This window comes from Mobula hypostoma, chromosome 9 (assembly GCF_963921235.1).
Source record: "Mobula hypostoma chromosome 9, sMobHyp1.1, whole genome shotgun sequence".
NCBI classification, from domain to species: Eukaryota; Metazoa; Chordata; class Chondrichthyes; order Myliobatiformes; family Myliobatidae; genus Mobula; species Mobula hypostoma.
In genome coordinates this window covers 37,220,833-37,242,757 of record NC_086105.1, presented here as the reverse complement: position 1 = coordinate 37,242,757, position 21,925 = coordinate 37,220,833, and the positions used below count along the sequence as shown (strand labels likewise).

Here is a 21,925-nt window from a genome sequence, read left to right as displayed (position 1 = left end):
CTCCTATAATTATGACATACCTCATCTCTATTACATTCCTTTTCTTCCTCACCCTCCCCATCTGAACCACAGAGCCAGACTCAGTGCCAGAGACCCTGCCACTGCAGCTTCCCCTGGTAATTCATCCACTGCCTGACAGTATCCAAAGTGGTCCACACTGGCTGCCTATCCCTATATCCCCTCTCCTGGCAGTCACCCAGGTACCTGCCTCCTGCAACTTATGTACAACAAGAAGGTAGTCTCCTAAATCTATCCCCTGTCTTTTTTTTTCATATAAACTGAAGGTCATCGAGGTGCAGCTCCATTTTATAAACACAGTCACTAATGAGCTTCAGCTCGATTAACTCCATGCAGATGTAGTTATCAGAAAGATGGAGGTCTCCCAGAGTTCCCACATCTCACATAAAGAACACTACACCCAGACCCGTTCCCAGCACATCAGCTTACTTAGAACCTTCCCCTATACTCACCCAAGCAGTACTTGTCGAAATCTGTTGGGCCTAAACTGGACCACTCTAACATTGCCCCAGTCCAACAATGGCCACTCTGCTCACACCTCCTTTCTTTTTGTTGGATCAGTGCCAATTGCAGCCCGCCAAGAAAAGAGCCAAAAAGCACCCAAGCAACTTTTAACTCTTGTGCTGCATCATCACTGAACAGCCCCTCACACTGATTGCACCCCACTGAATCTCAGCATTGTATATGATGATATATATGTACTTTGATAATTTATTGGCACATTGAACTTTGAAATAATGTTTATTTTGTTGCTACCAGTCGTGTAAATACTATTTACTGTCTATTCCTCATTATCTTCATTCAGTTCAGTATTTGGCAGAGTCCCTACATTGTGATTACTTCATTGGTGTATGGACAGTGATGTAACCTGACAATCAGCAAAGTAATAGATAAGTTTAGTAGAAGCTTTAAGGAAGTGTAAAATCAGACTCGAAGACCTGGAGAATGTTGCTGCTGACCGTACCATGTGGCGACAGCTGTGTAGGGACGGGGGAGATGGAAAGAACAACCAGAAGACAGCAGAAGAGAGCCAGGAGAAATGCAGCCATGGTTGCCACCACTACCACATATACATGTCCCACCTGCAATAGAGCTTGTGGGTTCAGGATAGGACTGTATAGTCACCAGAGATCTCACCGTCAAAGGAGTGGACGTCATCATCAAATTTCGATGGACAACCGAAGAGAGAGTAGAAATGTATTACTGTCTGAAGTTGCTTTCTTTGGTTATAGGCTTTACAAAACAGTGATGGCTTTAACTGACAATTTAATTTTACCTTTAAATTGGGAGTATGCTTCTACCACAATCTATCAGTGAAACTTTGTCACTAAAATGTCAGACCGATACAACAAACTGGCTGTTGGTAGCTGATTCATATCTAAGGCGAGGGACATAATTGTAAGCTGTTGTGTAATTAATGGCATTTAGCTCATTGAATATATTTAAGCTTGTATCCTTTGAGTCTATTACTTGTGAGATTTTGCCTGTAATGGCAATTTAATTCTACAAGGTAGACCATTCCCATGAATGGGGCATTTCTTCACTCTATGGAACCAATGTAACTGAAACAATTCATTTGTTATTGTTGCCAAAATCTCACAATATATCTTCATAATATTTGGCTCATGGTTCCTTCTGAAGTCTCTTCATTTTAACTCATGGTTTGAACATTGAGGCTGAAATAATCTGAATGGTTATCCCTATTTTAAATTATGTTCTTGTTTTCTATTCTTCCATCCCTCTATCCTACCAATCATTCATCCATCTGTTCATCCTTCCTCCCTCCTTCCCTCTCGTTCAAGCTATGCCACCCAGTAATCGCCAATTTAATCCTAGCCTAATCATGGGATAAATTACAATGGCCGATTAACTTACCAACCAGTACGTCTTTGGACCGTGGGAGGAAACTGGAGCTTCGGGAGGAAACCCACGTGGTCAAGGGGAGAATGTACAAATTCCTTACATGTTAGAATTCAAGAGGGAGTAAGTTGTAATGTTGTTATTGAATTTCTTGAAGACCAGCTTGCTTTCATTAGAACTATGAGTTTTTAAAGAAGCATTATATACTGCTTCAGTGATACATTGACAAAAAAAGAGAACTGGTCATATACAAAGCAAAATAACATCAGATCATGAAACCCTATTGCTTCTGTTCCGTCTTGCAGAACTTGAAAGCTTGGACATTCCCCCTGTTAGAAATTGCTGAGTTTGGAATATTGGAAAAGACTGTTTCCTGTCTGATTAACAGAGTGGAAGCCTTGATTGCTGGATTCAGCTTACTTAATGCATGGGCTGAACAGGCTGAATCAAAGGAGTACTTTGTAAAGAATTGCAGGCGAAGATAGATGGATATTATGGATGTTGGAGATTTATTAATAGTGTGTAAGACTCCTTGAAATTAAATGTGCTGATGCTACAACATGAATAGTGAAGAATAAAACCTGATGAGTCATGTTTGGCAACACCCTTAAAAGTATTTTGATGAATTCAGAGGGACCTTTTAGAAAATCATAAAATTGGACAATTTGATAAAGAAATTGGAATTATCTTAATTTAAGAAGAGTTGTTATCATTTTGCAAATTAAAATAATTCTTGAGAAATCAATGTTTAAGATCCATTATCCAATCTTTTAAAAATAAAGGCCAACAGGCTGCCAGACCTATTGTAAGATATACAAAAGGCATGTTTGCACAAGTATTTAATAGGCCTCCCCTTAGAATCTATTTATAATCAGTTCTTATTGTCCATTATCAGATTCAATAGTAATAATTAGTACTTGTGAAAATGGAAATGAGGCAACAACTGTGGGGAATCTAGAACTAAAAGGTCACAGTTTTAAAATAGGGAGTTTGCAACATTACCTCATTTGAAAATTTTGTTTTTTCTCTTGGAGGGTCGTCAGTCTCTGGAAATCTCTTTCTTAAGCGTCTTAGATGAAAATAAAGGCTTGGAATATACTTAAGGCAGAGTTGGAGAAAGATATGATAAACAAGAGGGTGAAAGATTACTGTAGGCATATGAGATTATAGAATTAAAATTACAGTCTGATCAGCCATGATTTTATAAGTGATGGAGTATATTTGAGGGGCTGGGCGGTTTGCTGGAGTTTCTAATTAATATGTTCCATATGTACACGAGCGTGGACAGAAGAGAGCATTTCTCCAGAAGTATTTGGTTTTGTGGAAAATGATCTGTGAAGACCAGGTCAATAATCTCATCTCATTAGCAATCTGTTCACACAATAACTGTCTGGCAACAACAAGGCAGACATAAACCCCAGGGATTTTAAGGTTCTCCAATAAAAGACTTTACAAGTGAATTTGTGATGTGATGAGGCAAGATGTAGTTCATTTTCAGTGAATGCCTTTTAATTTTCTTTATTCTTTTGAAAACAAACATCAAAACAGTCTTCCCGCTGTTCTGTGGGCATGAATCAGTCAAAACCATATGCTGCCAGGAACTATCCTTCTGAGTAGCCTCAGTTGTATGTGCAGCCTGCTGTGTAAATTGCATCATAATGTCACCATGATAACCATCACACAGAGTGTATACGGCAGCAGTTTTTTAAATCTTAGAGCCCCCTGGATTGGACAACTGAGGCAAATGTAGCTCCTATTATTCTATCTGTATAAACCAGAAACTGAGCCCTGGTCGCTAGATATTTTTTAATCGCAGTGACTTTACTCCATTAATTATGCTGCTTCCCTCCTGCAGTAATTGACCAGGCAGTAAATCTCATTGAAATGAAATTGTGCCAATCAGCAGCTACAAGGGGAAAGAATTAACTCAAAATGCCAATTATTTGAGCACTTCAGTATCTGTCCTTTATGTGACTGCCAAACATCAGCAGGACCATCTCCACATTATGGGATTTAGCAGTGGAAAAGTGAACAGACTGGGGCCATAGGGATTCACATGGTAACCCAGAGGGCCGTGTAGTTTTATGCTAAAGTACCGTGTATTAGCCATCTCAGCTTTGATCAATGACCAGAGCACCAACACTTGCTGGGATGAATTCAGCAGCTTCTTATGGGAAGATGTACAAAGGTGTAATTGGATTGCCTTTACAAGTTGACTGCCTTTGGTAAGAAGCATGTTACTGCAATTATCACTCATTTGCTGCTTCTAGATTTTGGCTAATCTGATGGTGTATATTCAGCATTCCCAATCAATTCTTGTTCAGTGTCCAAGAGATTCCTGCCCCCATTCTTCTCCACCAACATTACTTGCCATGTAATGGATGTATTAACCAGAGAGCTACCTGTACTCATCAAGCACAATGGACAAGATTTTCCAGGTGGCAGCCCTCTGTATCTCAAAAGGATTCATTTCCATTTAGCAAATGAGACAGGTGTCAGTGCTGGGCAGAAAATCAGTTGCCTTGCTCTCTTGCCCCGTCATGTAATTTAACAGTAACAGCCCACTGATACTGTGGACATTCATAGTATCTCTGTCCTGCTCTAAAAGCCACAATCATTCCCAACTGTGGTATAATTTGTTACACATCATTTCTCACACTGTGGCCTTTTATAGTGAAACTGGCAAATTAGGCTCAATTACTGCAAACAGTGGCTTTCTCCTGTGGAATAACATTGCCTAGGAACTAAGCTGATAGAAGTGGAGTCCAAGATATCATGAGCAAAAAACCGTGTACCTTATATCTATTTGTTTAATAGCCATTCACAATATTAATATTCCTTCAAACTAATATTTTAGCTATAAAACAAAAAACTACTTGATTCCTGTCAGGAAAATAAAATCTGGAGAGGCAGAAAAAAACAATGTTTTACATTTCCCAAGTTCAAGATATCTTCTGAAAATCCTTCTGAAACTGTATTGTTTCTAAAAATTAAGTTAAATCAGATAATCTGGTTTCCAATGCATTTAGAGTTTCAAGGAGTATTACTAAATATGGATCAGCAAAATGCTGCTTATTCCTTGATACATGTATATGTTCAAAAATAATCTTTTGGGAAGAAATATTTCCCTTAAATGTTAATTTCTGTGTCATCATTTTGCTGTGGCAACTCGCAGTTGAACTGAAAATGTTTGATGTTTCCTCTGAGATTATAACAATGGCAACCTGTTTTCCTTTGATATCGCCCCAGAAATGTTTAGACCCACATGTAAATTAGGTAAAAGAGGAGTCAACAAACAAAGATGCAAAATCTCCATTTGTGCTGTGATCCTATAGATTTCTGGTTCTTCCTCAGAGTTATGCAGCAGGTCAGCCTTTCTAAGTATTGACATTTACCACAAGCTTCAAAACAGGAAATATTTGCAACTCACTGGGATGGTGGGAGCCGTGGAAACAGAGAAATGGCTGATTTCCTTCAAGTGCAGGAAATTTTGCAAATACTTTCAAAATGTTGCTGTTTCTGAAAGTGAAGCTGAACCATTGACGTAGAGAACAATACCGAATAAAGCAATTGGGTGCCCGACGCCTGTGAGTCTGAGCTGGGGACTGGAGATTGGAGGCCCAATGTCTGCTAGTCTGAGAATCTGGGGCCAAGAACAGGAGGTGGCCTTTCCTGGGATTGGAGACCTTGTGAATGGGAGGGAAAGGGGCATGTGACAAATAAATAAATCTGTATCTGGAAATATTTGCAACGTACTGGGATGGTGGGAACTGGGAAGGAAGAGAAATTGTTGATTTCCTTCGAGTGCAGGATATCTGCAAATTTGTTGCTGCTTCCGAAGATGAAGTTGGACCATTAACCTGGAAAGCCATATTGAATTAAAAAAACAGCAGCGACAGAGCAGGAACACGTCAGCGAACGTTGGGCTGCAATTAATCACTATATTTACAGGTAACATGGATGAAAATACGGGACAGCACATGTCAAAGATCAATGACAAAGGGATAGTTGGTGGTATAAGCTGTTTCTGGAAACAATAATTTACAGGGATATGTTTACAGATGAATTAGATGGGAAATACTGCAGCAACTGGATTTCTATCCATACTCTGAGACCCCTCGCATTGCACCTAGAAAGTTTAGAACAATGTAGTTTCTAAATGCTGAAAAGCCCTAGAGGTCCAATGCAGGATCCAGGACTCCAGATCACTGGAGTATAATGAGTAGATGTGAAAGATAATCACAAAGACTAAAGGACTTCTCATCTCCACACTACATGAACAGAAATGCAAGTGAAGGGAGATGGTGCAAGTTCAAAACAAATCCCTGGCAAGACCACACTGGACTACCTGTGGGAAGTTCCATGTATCACACTTTGAGGGTGTTATCCATGTATTAACTTTAAAGATTGCTGTACTTTTATTAAGTTACAAATGGAAATTATACAAATTGCCAATGAATGAGAAGGTTAAATGGTGATTTGTTTTCAGGATATTCAGGGGAAACTGGTTGAGTGAATAGAGAGAAATTGATTCTGCTGCTTGGGCCATAAACTACAACTAAAGCCCAGCCATTCAGGAATGAAGATGGAACACACTTCCACACAGAGTGGTAGAAATTTGGAACTGCCTTCTTCAATAGATATTTGATAGAATATGAACTGTAGGCTTTGAATCTGAGGCTGACTAGTCTTCAGTACTAAGGAATATAAGGAAAAAGCAGAACTATGAAGAGGCCACAGTCCAGACAAGGTCTTGGGGTCTTGTGATCTCTTACCATCCCTAAGTTCCAATGGGTTGAAAGAGAGAATATGGCCTGTGAACAGTCTTGATTCATTCCCCAAAGAGGCGAAAGAGGGCATTCTATACTGGAGGTCCATGGATGATAAAGATAATGCAGTCCCTGCCCAAGTATCCCCTTGAATAGAGCAAAATAATGCTATTGACATGCCTATCTCTGAGTAAGTCTGCTTGTTCATCACGTTTCCCCCTTATCACTTCTAGTTAATTCAGGCATCCAACATCCAGCAGGTAAAGGCTAAAACTTGTGAAGTGATCTGGGACATTTTAATCCCTAACCATTGCTACTAATTACAAATTCTTGTCTTTGATTACACAGGTTTAATTTACAGTATCTACAGGAAGGTGTGATAAATTACAATGTTTTATTATGTACCACAATTTAGAGAGAACCCGATAGATCCCAGGGCTATTATGCAACTGCTGCAGTTTTATGCTGATGCTAGCTTGGGTTGTTTTTTTGTGTCAAGAGATAACACTACATACAACTTACTTAAGCTTGAACAATTATTTAAAAAAACATTAACATTATTAAACTTGTCCCAAAATTTAAGAATGCTGCAGTATGGCTATAGTCATTTCAGTGCCATCTCAGTATAGCTGATGGCTTGGGAAAGGAGGAAATGAGAGAGTTTTATAAACATGGGATGGTATACATCTCCAACTGAAAGACCCCAAATTTAGAGCGTATATTTATCAGTACACTGGTCATGACCATGCCTATTGAGACACTAGCTCCCTAACCGAGTTGAAGGGGAAATTCGCTTTTTAAGATCTGGAGATGACACTTGGATACATACAAAAGAATCATTTTAAGTTATGACAGATCTTTATTTCCAATTTCCTTTTGTCCCTCCATTGAATGATTTCTTGAATTATTTTAGCCTGTGGTAGTGTGCTTGATTCTGACACATGTCTTTGCAAATATTCTATTTTGTAATATTCACTTTCAATAACTCGTGACTCCATGTATTTTCTCTTACCTAAGTTAGATATTGAGCATTTTCTATTTAACAAGTTGAATTAGTTTAATTGGATAGTATAACTCAAATTCAAATACAAATATGAGGTTAGGGTACTGGTGCCAGTGGCTTTCTGAATCAGAACACAAATGTTTGTTTTCACTCATGCAGTGGTTTCCACTTAATTCGGACACATTGGGACCAGTACATTTGGTCCAATTAAGCAGCCAAAGTTTCATGAAAATAGTTAAAAAGGTGTAAAAAAAAGATAAAATGACTGTTCAACTGAGTAACAAATTATGTATTTAAATGAAATACAGAACAAACAAGAACACTACCAACACTAGTACAGTACTATAATCCTAATAATTCCTAATTGTTATTGTCGGAGGAATTCATTTCATGTACGCTGTCGTATTCTTTATATTGATTTAAAACAAATTATAAAACAGAACGATCAAAAAATCACTATTTTTTTGAATCAGTGCCCTTGGCCCAAATGGAAAACATAACACAAGCACATGCATCTGACACTATTTAAAAACAGATTGCGCTAAGCACAGTGCAATGTCTAATGGCCACACTGACACCCAGTTAACTGTTCGTCATGTCTCCTGTCCCAATTAAGTGGTATAGTGTCCCAAATAAACAAAGGGAATCCTGTCTATTTTCTCAATTAGTTTTTGTTCTTCGTGTCTTGTCCCAAATAAGTGGCCACCCCAATTAACCGGAATCCACAGTTAATGAGGGACTCTATTATAACTAATTTTCATCTCTCAATCTGCTATTACCACTAACAGCACAGCCTTATTTTCTCTCCTTTGGAGAAACTGAACAAGCAAGGATTTCTGGCCCTGTTTTCCTGCATCCTTTCCCACAGTGAGGATTTTATATTCAAGGCTGACAGCTATACCAGATTGCACACAGGACGCCCTTAATGAAATTAGTCATAACTAAAATAGAAACAGAAAGTGTAAGAAACGTTCAGATTTCCAGGCAGCATATAAAGATGAAATTGAGTGTTTGAAGCTGATGGCCTTTCACTGGGCTAGCTTTACAACAGTAGTCACACGTCAGAGATACTTCATTGGTTGTGAGGCATCTGGAATGTCCTGAAAGCAGCCAGATAAATTATACACAGTGTCAGCCAACCATTCTGAAATCCAGTCATTGGCATTTAGCAGACTGTTCATTTATGCAGTCTTAAGAGTGAGTCATTTCACTAAAATAGGCCAATTCTGCCAACTATAAACAATTACATTTGAACTTACTTTACTCGGGAGTGTTTTTCATTTGTTCACAGAATGTAAACATGATGGGCAATTTTTTTCTCTTATTGTCCATCTCTAATTGTCTCAGAACTAAGGGGCAAGCTAACAGTCAGTCATATTGGTAGGTTTGGAGTCAGGTACTGCCAGACCAGGTGAGAATGATAGATTTCCTTCACTGAAGGCCATGAGTGAGCCAGATAGTTGTTATAACAATCTGTTGCTACAGATGCTAGCTTCTTATTTACACTGAATTGAAAAGACATCTTCCATAGGTAGCCACTCCTTGTGAATGCATTCATCACACAGATTTCACCAGTTTGTGAAGGCAGATCATTACCACCTCCTCAAGTACAGGGGTGGGAGTGGAAATTAACCATAAATATTGGTCTTACCACTGAAGGCCAAAACCTATTAATTAATTTAATGAGAAACAAATATTACCATAGAACTGTAGCATAGTAAAATGTGAAAGCTGAGGACCAACATACTTTGTATCTCTCTCTCTCCCCTCCTGCACCATTGGCATAGAAAAAAGGATCAGCCATGATTGAATGGTGGAACAGACTCGATGGGCTAGATGGCCTAATTCTGCTCCTATGTCTTATGGTCTTATGGCATTGTTGAATCATGGCCTGGAATTGCCACTGTATTGTATATATTTTAAATTGGGATCAATAGGCAGTTTTGTCTGATTGTGTTGACTGAAAATATGTAAGTGCTTTGCCATTTGTGAAGTAACTATTCCTCTTCTAAGGCTGTACTCATCCAACTACTAGTGCCATTCCCTTTGAAAGTACAAGGCTGCATTCTCAATCAGGCCTTGTGCCGAAGCATTGGTATGTCACGATAGATCCATGCAGTTAATTGATGTTGGTTTCCTCAAACTATTCACTCTGAGGTTTGAGACAGGACTGTGAGGTCACTGTTTTCTGTCAATTTCATTGCAGTTATACTTATAACCTGATGATATTAATTTTTCCTCATCCTGGTCAATACACTTCTGAGATTTCCTTGGACTACTGTATTCCAAGTTGGCATGGAGCATCTCTCTAAATTGATCATATTTTCAAAACTTTCTGTCCATTTCTCTGTAAAACAGGGGGAAAAGTTACGCTTCAAAACACTGGATTCTTCTAAAAGATTATTTCACTGCATCTTGAGACAACTTGGCTCCATAACAAAATTTTAAAAATCCATTTACCTAGATGTGGTTTATCTTGTTGGAGACAGGGTTGGTTTGTCTGGACCATTGAATGGAAACATCCACTCTGCTGCTGCTACAGCATTTAGCTTTGACCTACGAGTACCTTGTGTGAAAGATTGGCTTGGAACGGAATGTTTACTCTTCAGTGATGGTGAAGGACCGGAGAAAGTTTGAGTGTTAACAATGTTATGAACCATAAGTCTCCCACTTCTAATGGTGCTGAAGGCAGCTAATGGAACAACTATTTCAGAGCAGCATCACAGAAGTGCTGACACAACATCAACATAAATCATGATTTATTTAACCTTCTAGCAGAGTGATTTAAAATATATCAACTGGTTAAGCATATTCAGGCTTTGTCTCCCACCTGTCCATATCAATGGTGTCCATCTCTTGTTCAGCATTAAAATTTGAATGGCTTGTTTTAATGAAGCTGTAAGGCTGCATTTGCAACTAGGCTTCATATTTACATAAAATGGTTCCTGTGTGGTATAAATTAAAGAATTGGCTTGTTCTGATGAATGAGGAGATCTATACTGACTGCAGAGCACCAAGACCATGAAGAGCATATAAGACAAATCTTTGTTTCTGTATTACTGCAGAAAGAAAATAAGTTAACAAATTTCACATCACATGCCGGTGATAATAAACCTGATTCTGATTCTGAATCTGTGGTGGGAATGTAAAGGCAGCCTGGCACTGTATTTATAATGTAATTGTGTAATATTTAAAGAATGAAGTAATTCACTTTTGTAGAAAAAAAATCAGAAGCCAAGTGCCCCAGTATGTACTTAATATTCTTGTTAAACCAGATTGTCTGCTCTCTGCAATCTTTGCATTGAATAGACTATTACCCACAGACAGATCTGTCAGCTGTAGAAGCCCATATGCATGAAATTCCACATTATTTTTAAGCAGTCTGGCAATCTTGATGTATTAATGGAAGCACCTGTGTTTCAAATAGAAAATCCACATGAAATATAAAAGCTGACTTTACTTTATTCTACACTCCCCGGTGGCACTGTGATCGGTGTGTGGTCTCATTTATTCCCATCCCAATTTGGTACAATGTGCTATTTAAAAAAAACTATCATTTTCTTCCGTCTGATACTCAGTATTCGTGCCCACTTCCACATGCACATTACACTGGGTAAAAGTTGACAATTAATCTTGCCTGGCACAGGTGTCTATCAATTCTTTGCCAAGAAATTCACTCAACATTCTGCTCCTTTGAAGGAACATGTAACATGAACATGGCAGAATATAGTATTAATGGTAAGACTCTTGGCAGTGTGGAGGATCAGAGGGATCTTGGGGTCCGAGTCCAAAGGACGCTCAAAGCAGCTGTGCAGGTTGACTCTGGTTAAGAAGACGTACGGTGTATTGGCCTTCAATTGTGGAATTGAATTTAGGAGCCGAGAGGTAATGTTGCAGCTATATAGGACCCTGGTCAGACCACACTTGGAGTACTGTGCTCAGTTCTGGTGGCCTCACTACAGGAAGGATGTGGAAGCCATAGAAAGGGTGCAGAGGAGATTTACAAGGATGTTGCCTGGATTGGGGAGCATGCCTTATGAGAATAGGTTGAGTGAACTCGGCCTTTTCTCCTTGGAGCGACGGAGGATGAGAGGTGACCTGATAGAGGTGTATAAGATATAGATGAGAGGCATTGATCGTGTGGATAGTCAGAGGCTTTTTCCCAGGGCTGAAATGGTTGCCACAAGAGGGCACAGGTTTAAGGTGCTGGGGAGTAGGTACAGAGGAGATGTCAGGGGTAAGTTTTTTACTCAGAGTGGTGAGTGCGTGGAATGGGCTGCTGGCAACGGTGGTGGAGGCGGATACGATAGGGTCTTTTAAGAGACTTTTGGATAGGTATATGGAGCTTAGAAAAATGGAAGGATATAGGTAAGCCCAGTAATTTCTAAGGTAGGGACATGTTAAGCACAACTTTGTGGGCCGAAGGGCCTGTATAGTGCTGTAGGTTTTCTATGTTTCTATGTTTCTAAGTTCACTGATAACGCAAGTGCTCAAATGGGTTTAACAATAAAATACCAGATGCATAGTGGTCTGCAAATTGCCATTGAAAGTGTCGAGAGCATCCATTGCTTTTAGATTAGATTATGAGGACATGCAGTCCTCTTTTATTGTCATTTAGTAATGCATGCATTAAGAAATGATACAATATTCCTCCAGTGTTATATCACAGAAACACAGGACAGACCAAGACTGAAAAACTAACAAAAACCACATAATTATAACATATCGTTACAACAGTGCAACAATACCATAACTTAAACATAGAAAACAGGTGCAGGAGTAGGCCATTCAGCCCTTCGAGTCTGCACTGCCATTCAGTATAATCATGGCTGATCATCCAACTCAGAACCCTATACCTGTCTTCTCTCCATATCCCCTGATCCCTTTAGTCACAAGGGCCTTATCTAACTCCCTCTTAAATATAGCCAATGAACTGGCTTCACTATTTCCTGTGGCAGGGAATTCCACAGATTCACCACTCTCTGTGTGAAGTAGTTTTTCCTCATCTCGGTCCTAATAGGCTTCCCCCTTATCCTCAAACTGTGACCCCTCGTTTTGGACTTCCCCAACATCGGGAACAATCTTCCTGCATCTAGCCTGTCCAATCCCTTTAGAATTTTATACATTTCAGTAAGATCCCCCCTCAATCTTCTAAATTCCAGAGAGTATAAGCCTAGTCAATCCAGTCTTTCATCAGATGAAAGTCCTGCCATCCCAGGAATCAATCTGGTGAACCTTCTTTGTACCCCCTCTATGGCAAGAATGCTTTTCTCAGATTAGGGGACCAAAACTGCACACAATACTCCAGGTGTGGTCTCACCAAGGCTTTGTACAACTGCAGTAGTACCTCCCTGCTCCTGTACTCGAACCCTCTTGCTATGAATGCCAGCATACCATTCGCCTTTTTCACCACCTGCTGTACCTGCATGCCCACTTTCAATGACTGGTGTACAATGACATCCAGGTCTCGGTGCACCTCCCCTTTTCCTAATCAGCCACCATTCAGATAATAATCTGTTTTCCTGTTTTTGCCACCAAGGTGGATAACCTCACATTTATCCATATTAAATTGCATCTGCCATGAATTTGCCCACTCACCTAACCTATCCAAGTCACCCTGCATCCTCTTAGCATCCTCCTCACAGCTAACACTGCCGCCCAGCTTCGTGTCATCCGCAAACTTGGAGATGTTGCATTTAATTCCCTCGTCTAAGTCATTAATATATATTGTAAACAACTGGGGTCCCAGCACTGAGCCTTGCAGTACCCCACTAGTCACTGCCTGCCATTCTGAAAAGGTCCCGTTTATTCCCACTCTTTGCTTCCTGTCTGCCAACCAATTCTCTATCCACATCAATACCATACCCCCAATACCGTGTGCTTTAAGTTTGCACACTAATCTCCTGTGTGGGACCTTGTCAAAAGCCTTTTGAAAATCCAAATACACCACATCCACTGGTTCTCCCCTATCCACTCTGCTAGTTACATCCTCAAAAAATTCTATGAGATTCGTCAGACATGATTTTCCTTTCACAAATCCATGCTGAATTTGTCCGATGATTTCACTGCTTTCCAAATGTGCTGTTATCACATCTTTGATAACGGACTAGCATTTTCCCCACCACCGATGTCAGGCTTACTAGTCTATAATTCCCTGGTTTCTCTTTCCCTCCTTTTTTAAAACTTGATGAAGAACAGGCCATGGCACAGTAAAAACATTCAAAGTCTCTTGAAAGTCCCACATCTCACGCAGACGGGAGAAGTCTCCCTGCCATGCCCGACCACAGTCCGACTCCTGAGTTGTCCGAAAACTTCAAGCTCCGATCAGCCCTCCGACACCGAGTACCGAGTACCGAGCACCATCTCTGCTGAACGCTTCGACCTCAGCCTCGGTCGCCAGCAGCAGGCAAAGCCGGGGATTTTGGGGCCTTCCCTCTGGAGATTCTGAATCGCACAGTAGCTGCGGCAGCGAACCGGGCATTTCAGAAATTTCTCCAGATGTTCCTCTGCTTCTCACGTCTGTCTCCATCAAATCAGAATTGTGCACGGCATCCTACTTACAAATACGATATCATTTCAGCGGAGAGCTGTGCGCATTGCGTTGCACCGGCATCTTCTCCTCCCTCCCCAGCTGCTGTTATTTTCATCAGCACTGCGTAATCCTTCAGCATTATTCTTTCTTCGTGTGGCCTGAAAGGCATGTCTGCAATAAGCAAAATACATATTTTAGTAGCTCAAGTGACCCTCTGAAAGGTGGTTCTAGAAGATCCTATGGTATGATACAAGTGGTAGTGGAATTCAGCCAGGAGTTAGACCCCTTTTACCAAAATGCAATAATATAATCAGATGGTCTGATCTTCCATCAAACAGTTAGATAGTTCCAGTACTTGACATTTCAGAAGTGCTTTGTTGTAGAGAGATTGCTCAAGGAGTTTATAAATGCAAATTATATTTTATTCTTATTTGCTAGTAAAAGATATATTAGTTGGACTACAGTGTGCACGTTTAGGAATTCAAGCCAAATTTTCTGTTCACCATATGGTGCTTCGCAGGGAAACAATAGTAACAGGAAGACACTTGTGATATCAGAGCTACTTAAAATAAATGTGAAGATGAAGCTCAAATGAGAAATTTTAAGTTTCTGGAATCATTTGATGGAGTGGTGGTTGTGATTTTTCCCCAGTTACGGGATGATGTGCATAAAGTTATTACCAAGAAGAGGAAGCCAGGATAGGAGCTTTTGGTTGATTTTACGCTGAGGATTGCTGTAGATACTTTGCCACAAACCGTGGTTGGGGTAGAAATTATTGCATAGTTCAACATAGATGAAGCCACATTACAGAATACCACAGATTGAGAATTGGAATAAAAATAGCAACTTCGGAAATACTCAAAAGGTCAGGCAGCAACTATGGTGACAGAAACTGAGAAAAACTTAAACCCTGTTTTTGTCTCTACAGACAATTTTTATGTTTGTTGAAGAAAAATCCATTCCAATATGGTGATGCTTTTGACGAACAGTCCCGTACTCCCTCTCATACCCTGTATCTTTAAATCACTAATTTTTAAGAGAAAAATTGATAAGATATGAAGAAATTACAGTTACAATCTACATAGAAACATAGAAAACCTACAGCACAATACAGGCCCTTTGGCCCACAGCGTTGTGCCGAACATGTCCCAACCTTAGAAATTACTCGGCTTACCCATAGCCCTCTGTTTTTCTAAGCTCCATGTACCAATCTGTTGGAAAAGAATAAAGGTTTTACTTTAGATTGCTTTAACAAAAAGCTGGCACAGATTTGATGGTCCGTGGTCTCGTTCTATATCATAAACACAAAATAATCTGCAGATGCTGGGATCAAAGCAACACTCACAGCACGCTGGAGGAACTCAGCAGGTTGGGCAGCATCAATGGAAACGATGAGTCGACGGTTCGGGCCGGAACCCTTCGTCAGGACTCAACAAAGAAGGAGGGGGAAGGATTTGAAGAATGCTTGTGGGTTCAGTTGAAAGACCAGTAATTTGATATTCAAAGGGGTGGGGAGGGGAAGCAGGGTCATCATAGGCAGGAAAACAATGGGTAGTAGAAGAAGGAGGCAGAACCATGAGGGAGGTGATAGGCAGCTGGGGGAGGGGGCAGAGTGAAATAGAGATAGAGGGGAAGGGAATTACCGGAAGTTGGAGAATTCTATGTTCATACCAAGGGGCTGGAGACTACCTAGACGGTATATGAGGTGTTGCTCCTCCAACCTGAGCTTAGCCTTATCATGGCAGTAGAGGAAACCATGTATTATGGACATATCTGAATGGGAATGGGAAGCAGAGTTGAAGTGGGTGGCTACCAGGAGATCCTGTCTGTTGTGGCGGACGGAGCAGAGGTGCTCGACAAAGCGGTCCCCCAATCTGCGTCGGGTTTCACCGATGTAGAGGAGGCCGCACCAGGAGCACCAGATGCAATAGCTGACCCCAACAGACTCACAAGTGAAGTGTTGCCTCAACTGGAAGGACTGTTTAGGGCCCTGAATGGTGGCAAGAGAGGAGGTGTAGGGACGGGTGTAGCACTTACGCTTACAGGGATAAGTGCCGGGTGGGAGATTCTTGGGGATGGACGTGCGGATAAGGGAGTTGCGGAGGGACTGATCCCTGCGGAAAGCGGAGAGGGGTGGAGAGGGAAAGATGTGCTTAGTAGTGGGGTCCTGTTGAAGGTGGCAGAAGTTGCGGAGGATAATGTGCTGGATCCGGAGGCTGGTGGGGTGGTAGGTGAGGACAAGGGGAACTCTGTCCCTGTTGTGGTGGCGGGAGGATGGGGTGAGAGCTGAAGTGCGGGAAATGGAGGAGATGCGGGTGAGGGCATCATTGATGACAGCAGAAGGGAAACCACGATCCTTAAAGAAAGAGGACATTTGAGATGTCCTGGAATGGAAAGCCTCATCCTCGGAGCAGATGTGGCGGAGGAACTGAGAATAGGGAATGGCATTTTTGCATGTGCCGGGGTGGGAAGAGGTATAGTCGAGATAGTTATGAGAGTCAGTGGGCTTGTACATCGAGGTAGTTATGAGAGTCAGTGGGCTTGTATGTCGAGGTAGTTATGGTAGTTATTATAGTTCTATATCATATGGTTAACCCAGGGTATTCTTTCAATTCATTGGAAATTGGAAGAATTCAGAAGTAATATTTTGCCCTTATGTATGTGTTCTGTGTAAAATTTTATATATTCAGAACTCTCCCTCTAGACTTAATAGAAACATAGGAAACCTACAGCTCAATACAGGTCCTTTGGACCAAGATGCTGTGCCGAACATGTCCTTACTTTAGAAATTACCAAGCGTTACCCATAGCCCTCTTATTTTTTTAAACTCCATGTACCCATCAAGGAGTTTCTTAAAAGACCCTATTGTATCCGCCTCCACCACCGTTGCTGGCAGCCCATTCCACCCACTCATCACCCTCTGCGTAAAAACCTACCCCTGGCACCTCCTCTGTACCTACTTCCAAGCACCTTAAACCTGTGCCCTCTTGTGTTAGTCATTTCAGCCCTGGGAAAAAGCCTCTGACTATCCACAGGATCAATGCCTCTCATCACCTTGTACACCTCCATCAAGTCACCTCTTATCCTCCGTCGCTCCAAGAAGAAAAGGCCAAGATCACTCGACCTATTCTCATAAGGCACGCTCCTCAATCCAGGCAACATCCTTGTAAGTCTCCTCCGCACCCTTTCTATGGCTTCCACATCCTTCCTGTAGTGAGGTGACCAGAACTGAGCACATTACTTTAAGTGGGGTCTGATCAGGGTTCTGTAAAGCTGTAACATTACCTCTCGGCTCTTGAACTCAATCCCACAGTTGATGAAGGCCAATACACTGTACGCCGCCTTAACCACACAGTCAAACTGTGCAGCAGCTTTGAGCGTCCTATGGACTCTGACCCGAAGATCCCTCTGATCTTCCACACTGCCAAGAGTTTTACCATTAATACTATATCCTGCCATTATATTTGACCTACCAGTATGAACCACCTCACATTTAACTGGGTTGAACTCCGTCTGCCACTTCTCAGTCCAGTTTTGCATCCTGTCAATGTCCTGCTGTAACCTCTGACAGCCCTCCACACTATCCACAACACTCCAACCTTTGTGTTATCAGCAAATTTACGAACCCATCCCTGTTCCTAACTTCCACCCACATAGACTCAGTAGACAATCCCTCTATGACTTCCTCCTTTTCTGCAGCTGTGACACTATCTGTGATCAGCAGTGCCATGGCCCTGCTTCTTTTGCCTCCCTCCCTATCCTTTCTGAAACATCTAAAGCCTGGTACTTGAAGTAACCAATCCTGCCCTTGAGCCATCCAAGTCTCTGTAATGGCCACAACATCGTAGCTCCAAGTACTGATCCACGCTCTAAGCTCATCCACTTTGTTCATGATCTTCTTGCATTAAAATAGACACATCTCAAGCCATCAGTCTGAGGTCATCCCTTCTTTATCACCTCCCTATCCTCCTCTCACACTGCCTACAAGCTTTCTCTATTTGTGAGCGAACCACCCCTTCTTCTGTCTCTTCAGTTCGTTTCTCACCCCCCAGCAATTCTAGATAAAACTCTCCCCAATAGCCTTAGCAAGCCTCCTTGCTGGGATATTGGTCCGCCTCGGATTCAAGTGCAACCCGTCCTTTTTGTACAGGTCATGCCTGTCCCAAAAGAGGTCCCAATGATCCAGAACTTTGAATCCCTACCCCTGCTCCAATCCCTCAGCCACACATTTATCCTCCACCTCACTCTATTCCTATACTCACTGCCACATGGCACAGGCAATAATCCCGAGATTACTACCTTTGAGGTTGTGCTTCTCAACTTCCTTCCTAACTCCCTGTAGTCTGTTTTCAAGACCTCCCTTTTCCTACCTATGTCGTTGGTACCAATATACACCACGACCTCTGGCTATTCAACATCCCTCTTCAGGATATTGTGGATGTGATCAGGAGCATCCCGCACCCTGGCACCTGGGAGGCAAACTACCATATGTGTTTTTTTCCTGCATCCACAGAATCACCTGTCTGACCCCCTATCACTGCTGCCATCCTCTTCTTTTCCCTACCCTTCTGAGCCACAGGGCCAGACTCTGTGCCAGCAGCACGGCTACTGTTGCTTCCCCCAGGTAGGTCGTTCCCCCCCCCATCAGTACTTAAACAGGAGTACTTATTGTTAAGAGGGACAGCCTCAGGGGTACTCTCTAGTATCTGACTCTTGCCCTTCCCTCTTCTGACTGTTACCCACTCTCAAGGCCCCGGTGTGACTACTTGCCTATAGCTCCTCTCTATAACCTCCTCACTTTCGCTGACCAGACAAAGGTCATTGAGCTGCATCTCCAGTTCCCTAAGGAGCTACAGCTCGACGCACCTGGCTCAGATGTGGCTGTCCGGGAGCTTGGGAGTCTTCTGGACATCCCACATCTGACACCCAGTACAGAACACCGGTGTCTCAGACATATTTCCTATTCCTCACAAGTAGCTTACCTCACGTCGACCTGTTAGCACCGAAGCCACGTTGAACCAAAGCCCTACTCTGTCGCCGGCTCCTCCAGCACCCACTCTATAAAGCTGCCTTCTTTTAAATCCTTCCCGCCAGTCTAACTCGCCGACGTCCACACACTTGCACAGTCATGCCTCGATCACACCACTGAGGAAAAAACTATCTTCTTTTAAATCCTTCCCACCGGACTAACTTAACATTGAATGTTTTTTTAACTTTTCTCCTAACTCTTTCCCTTTATGCTTATTTATGATGATTTTTTCTGTGATTGCAAATGGTTACGCATTGTATTTTTACTGCAGTTTTGCCATCTAACAACTTCAAAGGGCTACATCCCATAGATTCCATGTTTTATTATTGAGTATGAGATAGCCAGAAACTGCATAATGAAAGATCCTGAATTCCTCCAGAGGTAACCTGCTTCCGATGTGCCCAGCATGGCTCTTGAGCTAAATATAACCATATAACAATATAACCATACAAATGACTGGCAGTACATCATTAATACTTAATCATCTTGACCAGTGATATTCAAAGATGCATTTCAGTGATCTGCAATATGGCTTAAGGCATTTATACTGCATTGATTTTATAATAGTGATTGGGATCTATGAGAGCTGTTTGTAGAGTTAGTAAATCCCAGTTGACCTTCAGAACACCTTGGATTTAACAATCATTTCTAGAAAAATTGTTTGCTAGTGATTGTGTTTGGATCTGCTGATTCCTAATTCAGGATGGATCAGCAACTGCTGGGCGGCATGAAAAGAAGTGAGAAAACTTTAAAAAATTTTTATATCTCTCAAAGTAGTAAAAATCTTAACTTCTCAATTTTCTGAACTAGAGGTTGTTTAGAAAGAAAGTTATATGTGCCTCTTTTTGAAAAATCCCAAGTGATTCAGAACCAGTGAATTATTTGTGAAGTAGTCTCAGCTGTATTGTACACAGCAGGCATTCATACAGAAAGCAGCAACTAATAATGACTAATCAATCTGTTTGAAAATATATTAATACAGTGATAAATATTTGTGAGGGAGCAACAGATAACTTCCACACTTTAATTTAGTACTGTGGGACCTTCCCAATGATGGCACTTCTGATAACATAGCACTCCCTCTACATGGTATGGAGCAGCTACCTAGGTTTCAGCACATACATCTCTGGAGTTGGACTTGAACTTGAAACTTTTTGACTGATCAATTGTGCTCTTCAGTAAACCACATGTGCAATGCCATTAAAACTTTACTTGGACAAGCCACAACATTTTTGATCAAGTTTCGTCAGAAAAGGCAACGACGTTGTGGATGTCCAGGTGTTTCAGTGTTGCGTCCTTAGCAATGAATGAATGGCACTTCTCCTGAGAATTAGACAAACCCACGACACCAGCTTTCAAAACTACATGTTTAGATGTATCTTTGTGGCTGTAGGAAGTTGCTGTCTACCCTTTGCGCCATTAACATTAACTGCCTCTGTTATTTTTAATCAAAAGTCAGAGCCAGAATTTATATCAATTTGTTTTTTGCGCAACCAAGGTTAGACCTTTTCATAACTGCCAACTGTTTTCATGGTAGTAAAAATACCTATTTCACATTCTATTTTGGATTTGTTTCTACAGGCTTTGGGGTGTTTATACTTTGTGTAACATTGATTCGTTTTACGCCATGTAATTCCCAGGCACGTGTCAATCAACCGTCTGTTCCTCTCCATAGATGGTGCCTGATCTGGCGAGCTCTGCCACCATTTTATATGTGTTACTCTGGTTTTCCAGCATCTCTTGTGAAGGTTTAACTTCACCCATGTTAATCAGTTGCAGTAATGCTGAATAACTCGGTGTGTACACAATCAAAAAGGATTAAATGTTTCAATGTCTTTATTTTTCAGGCATTTGGACAGGCGTATTCCAACCATCGCAAAGTCGCAGAGGATGGCGAGACCCGTGAGGAGACTCTTCTGCAAGAGTCTGCTTCGAAGGAAGCGTATTACCTGAGTAAGATTCTGGAACTGCAGACAGACTTGAAGCAAGCCAGGACCATTGTGGCAAACGTGCAGTCTGAAAATGAACGGCTCAGTGCTGTTTCATTGGATCTGAAGGAGGTAATGATGTTGTCTTTGATGCTCCCGGAGCAAACAGCGTGACACCACATGTAGGTGAAGTCCAGGGAATCAGGATAGGCCAAGGTAACAACAGTCACAGAGCCAAGAGTGCACTGTACGCTGCTCTCTTGTTTTCCTCTGAGATGACATGTAGGCCCTTCAGGGATTGAGTTCTGTTCCAAAGTGTTCTTTCGTTTCTGTCTAATGAGTGCTGGGTTGTAGTTACACAGGTGTTTGCAGACCTACAGTATTTTGAGCAAGTGGTCACTTTTCGCTAAAAGCTTCACTTAATGGTTTAGGCGACCATCTGATTACAGGATGGAAGCATAATTGAATCTGTTTCTGCTGGCTGCTTCCCAGCTCAAGTCTTTTCCTAGTGCAGGACCTAAAGCCAAACATAGCTTCCCTACCTCCACCAGAATGTGAACATTATATATTATTTAATATATATCACAACGGATACACCCACCATTGTAACATGGAATACCTGTTAAAGCAACAAAATAGTCAATGTCGTGATGAATTGTTTGCGATATCTATACATAATAAATCATTGGATCAAGAATATGACCTATATATTTGTCTTTTTAAATACAGATAAACCTCTGTAAATACATACCCACTACCTGTGTCCGTGGGCACTAGTTACCTTGG

The 21,925-nt window shown here is 41.4% G+C and overlaps 1 protein-coding gene across 3 annotated transcripts in view; it reads left to right on the top strand.

Moving 5' to 3' along the window:
- The window catches only part of LOC134351649 (protein bicaudal D homolog 1-like), a 230,858-nt gene that overhangs the window by 70,246 nt on the left and 138,687 nt on the right, over positions 1-21,925 (top strand). For all 3 annotated transcript variants that reach the window (XM_063058089.1, XM_063058090.1, XM_063058092.1), the window contains exon 2: positions 21,059-21,271. In XM_063058089.1, coding sequence (XP_062914159.1) covers positions 21,059-21,271 — 213 coding nt within the window. The remainder of the gene's footprint in view (positions 1-21,058; positions 21,272-21,925) is intronic.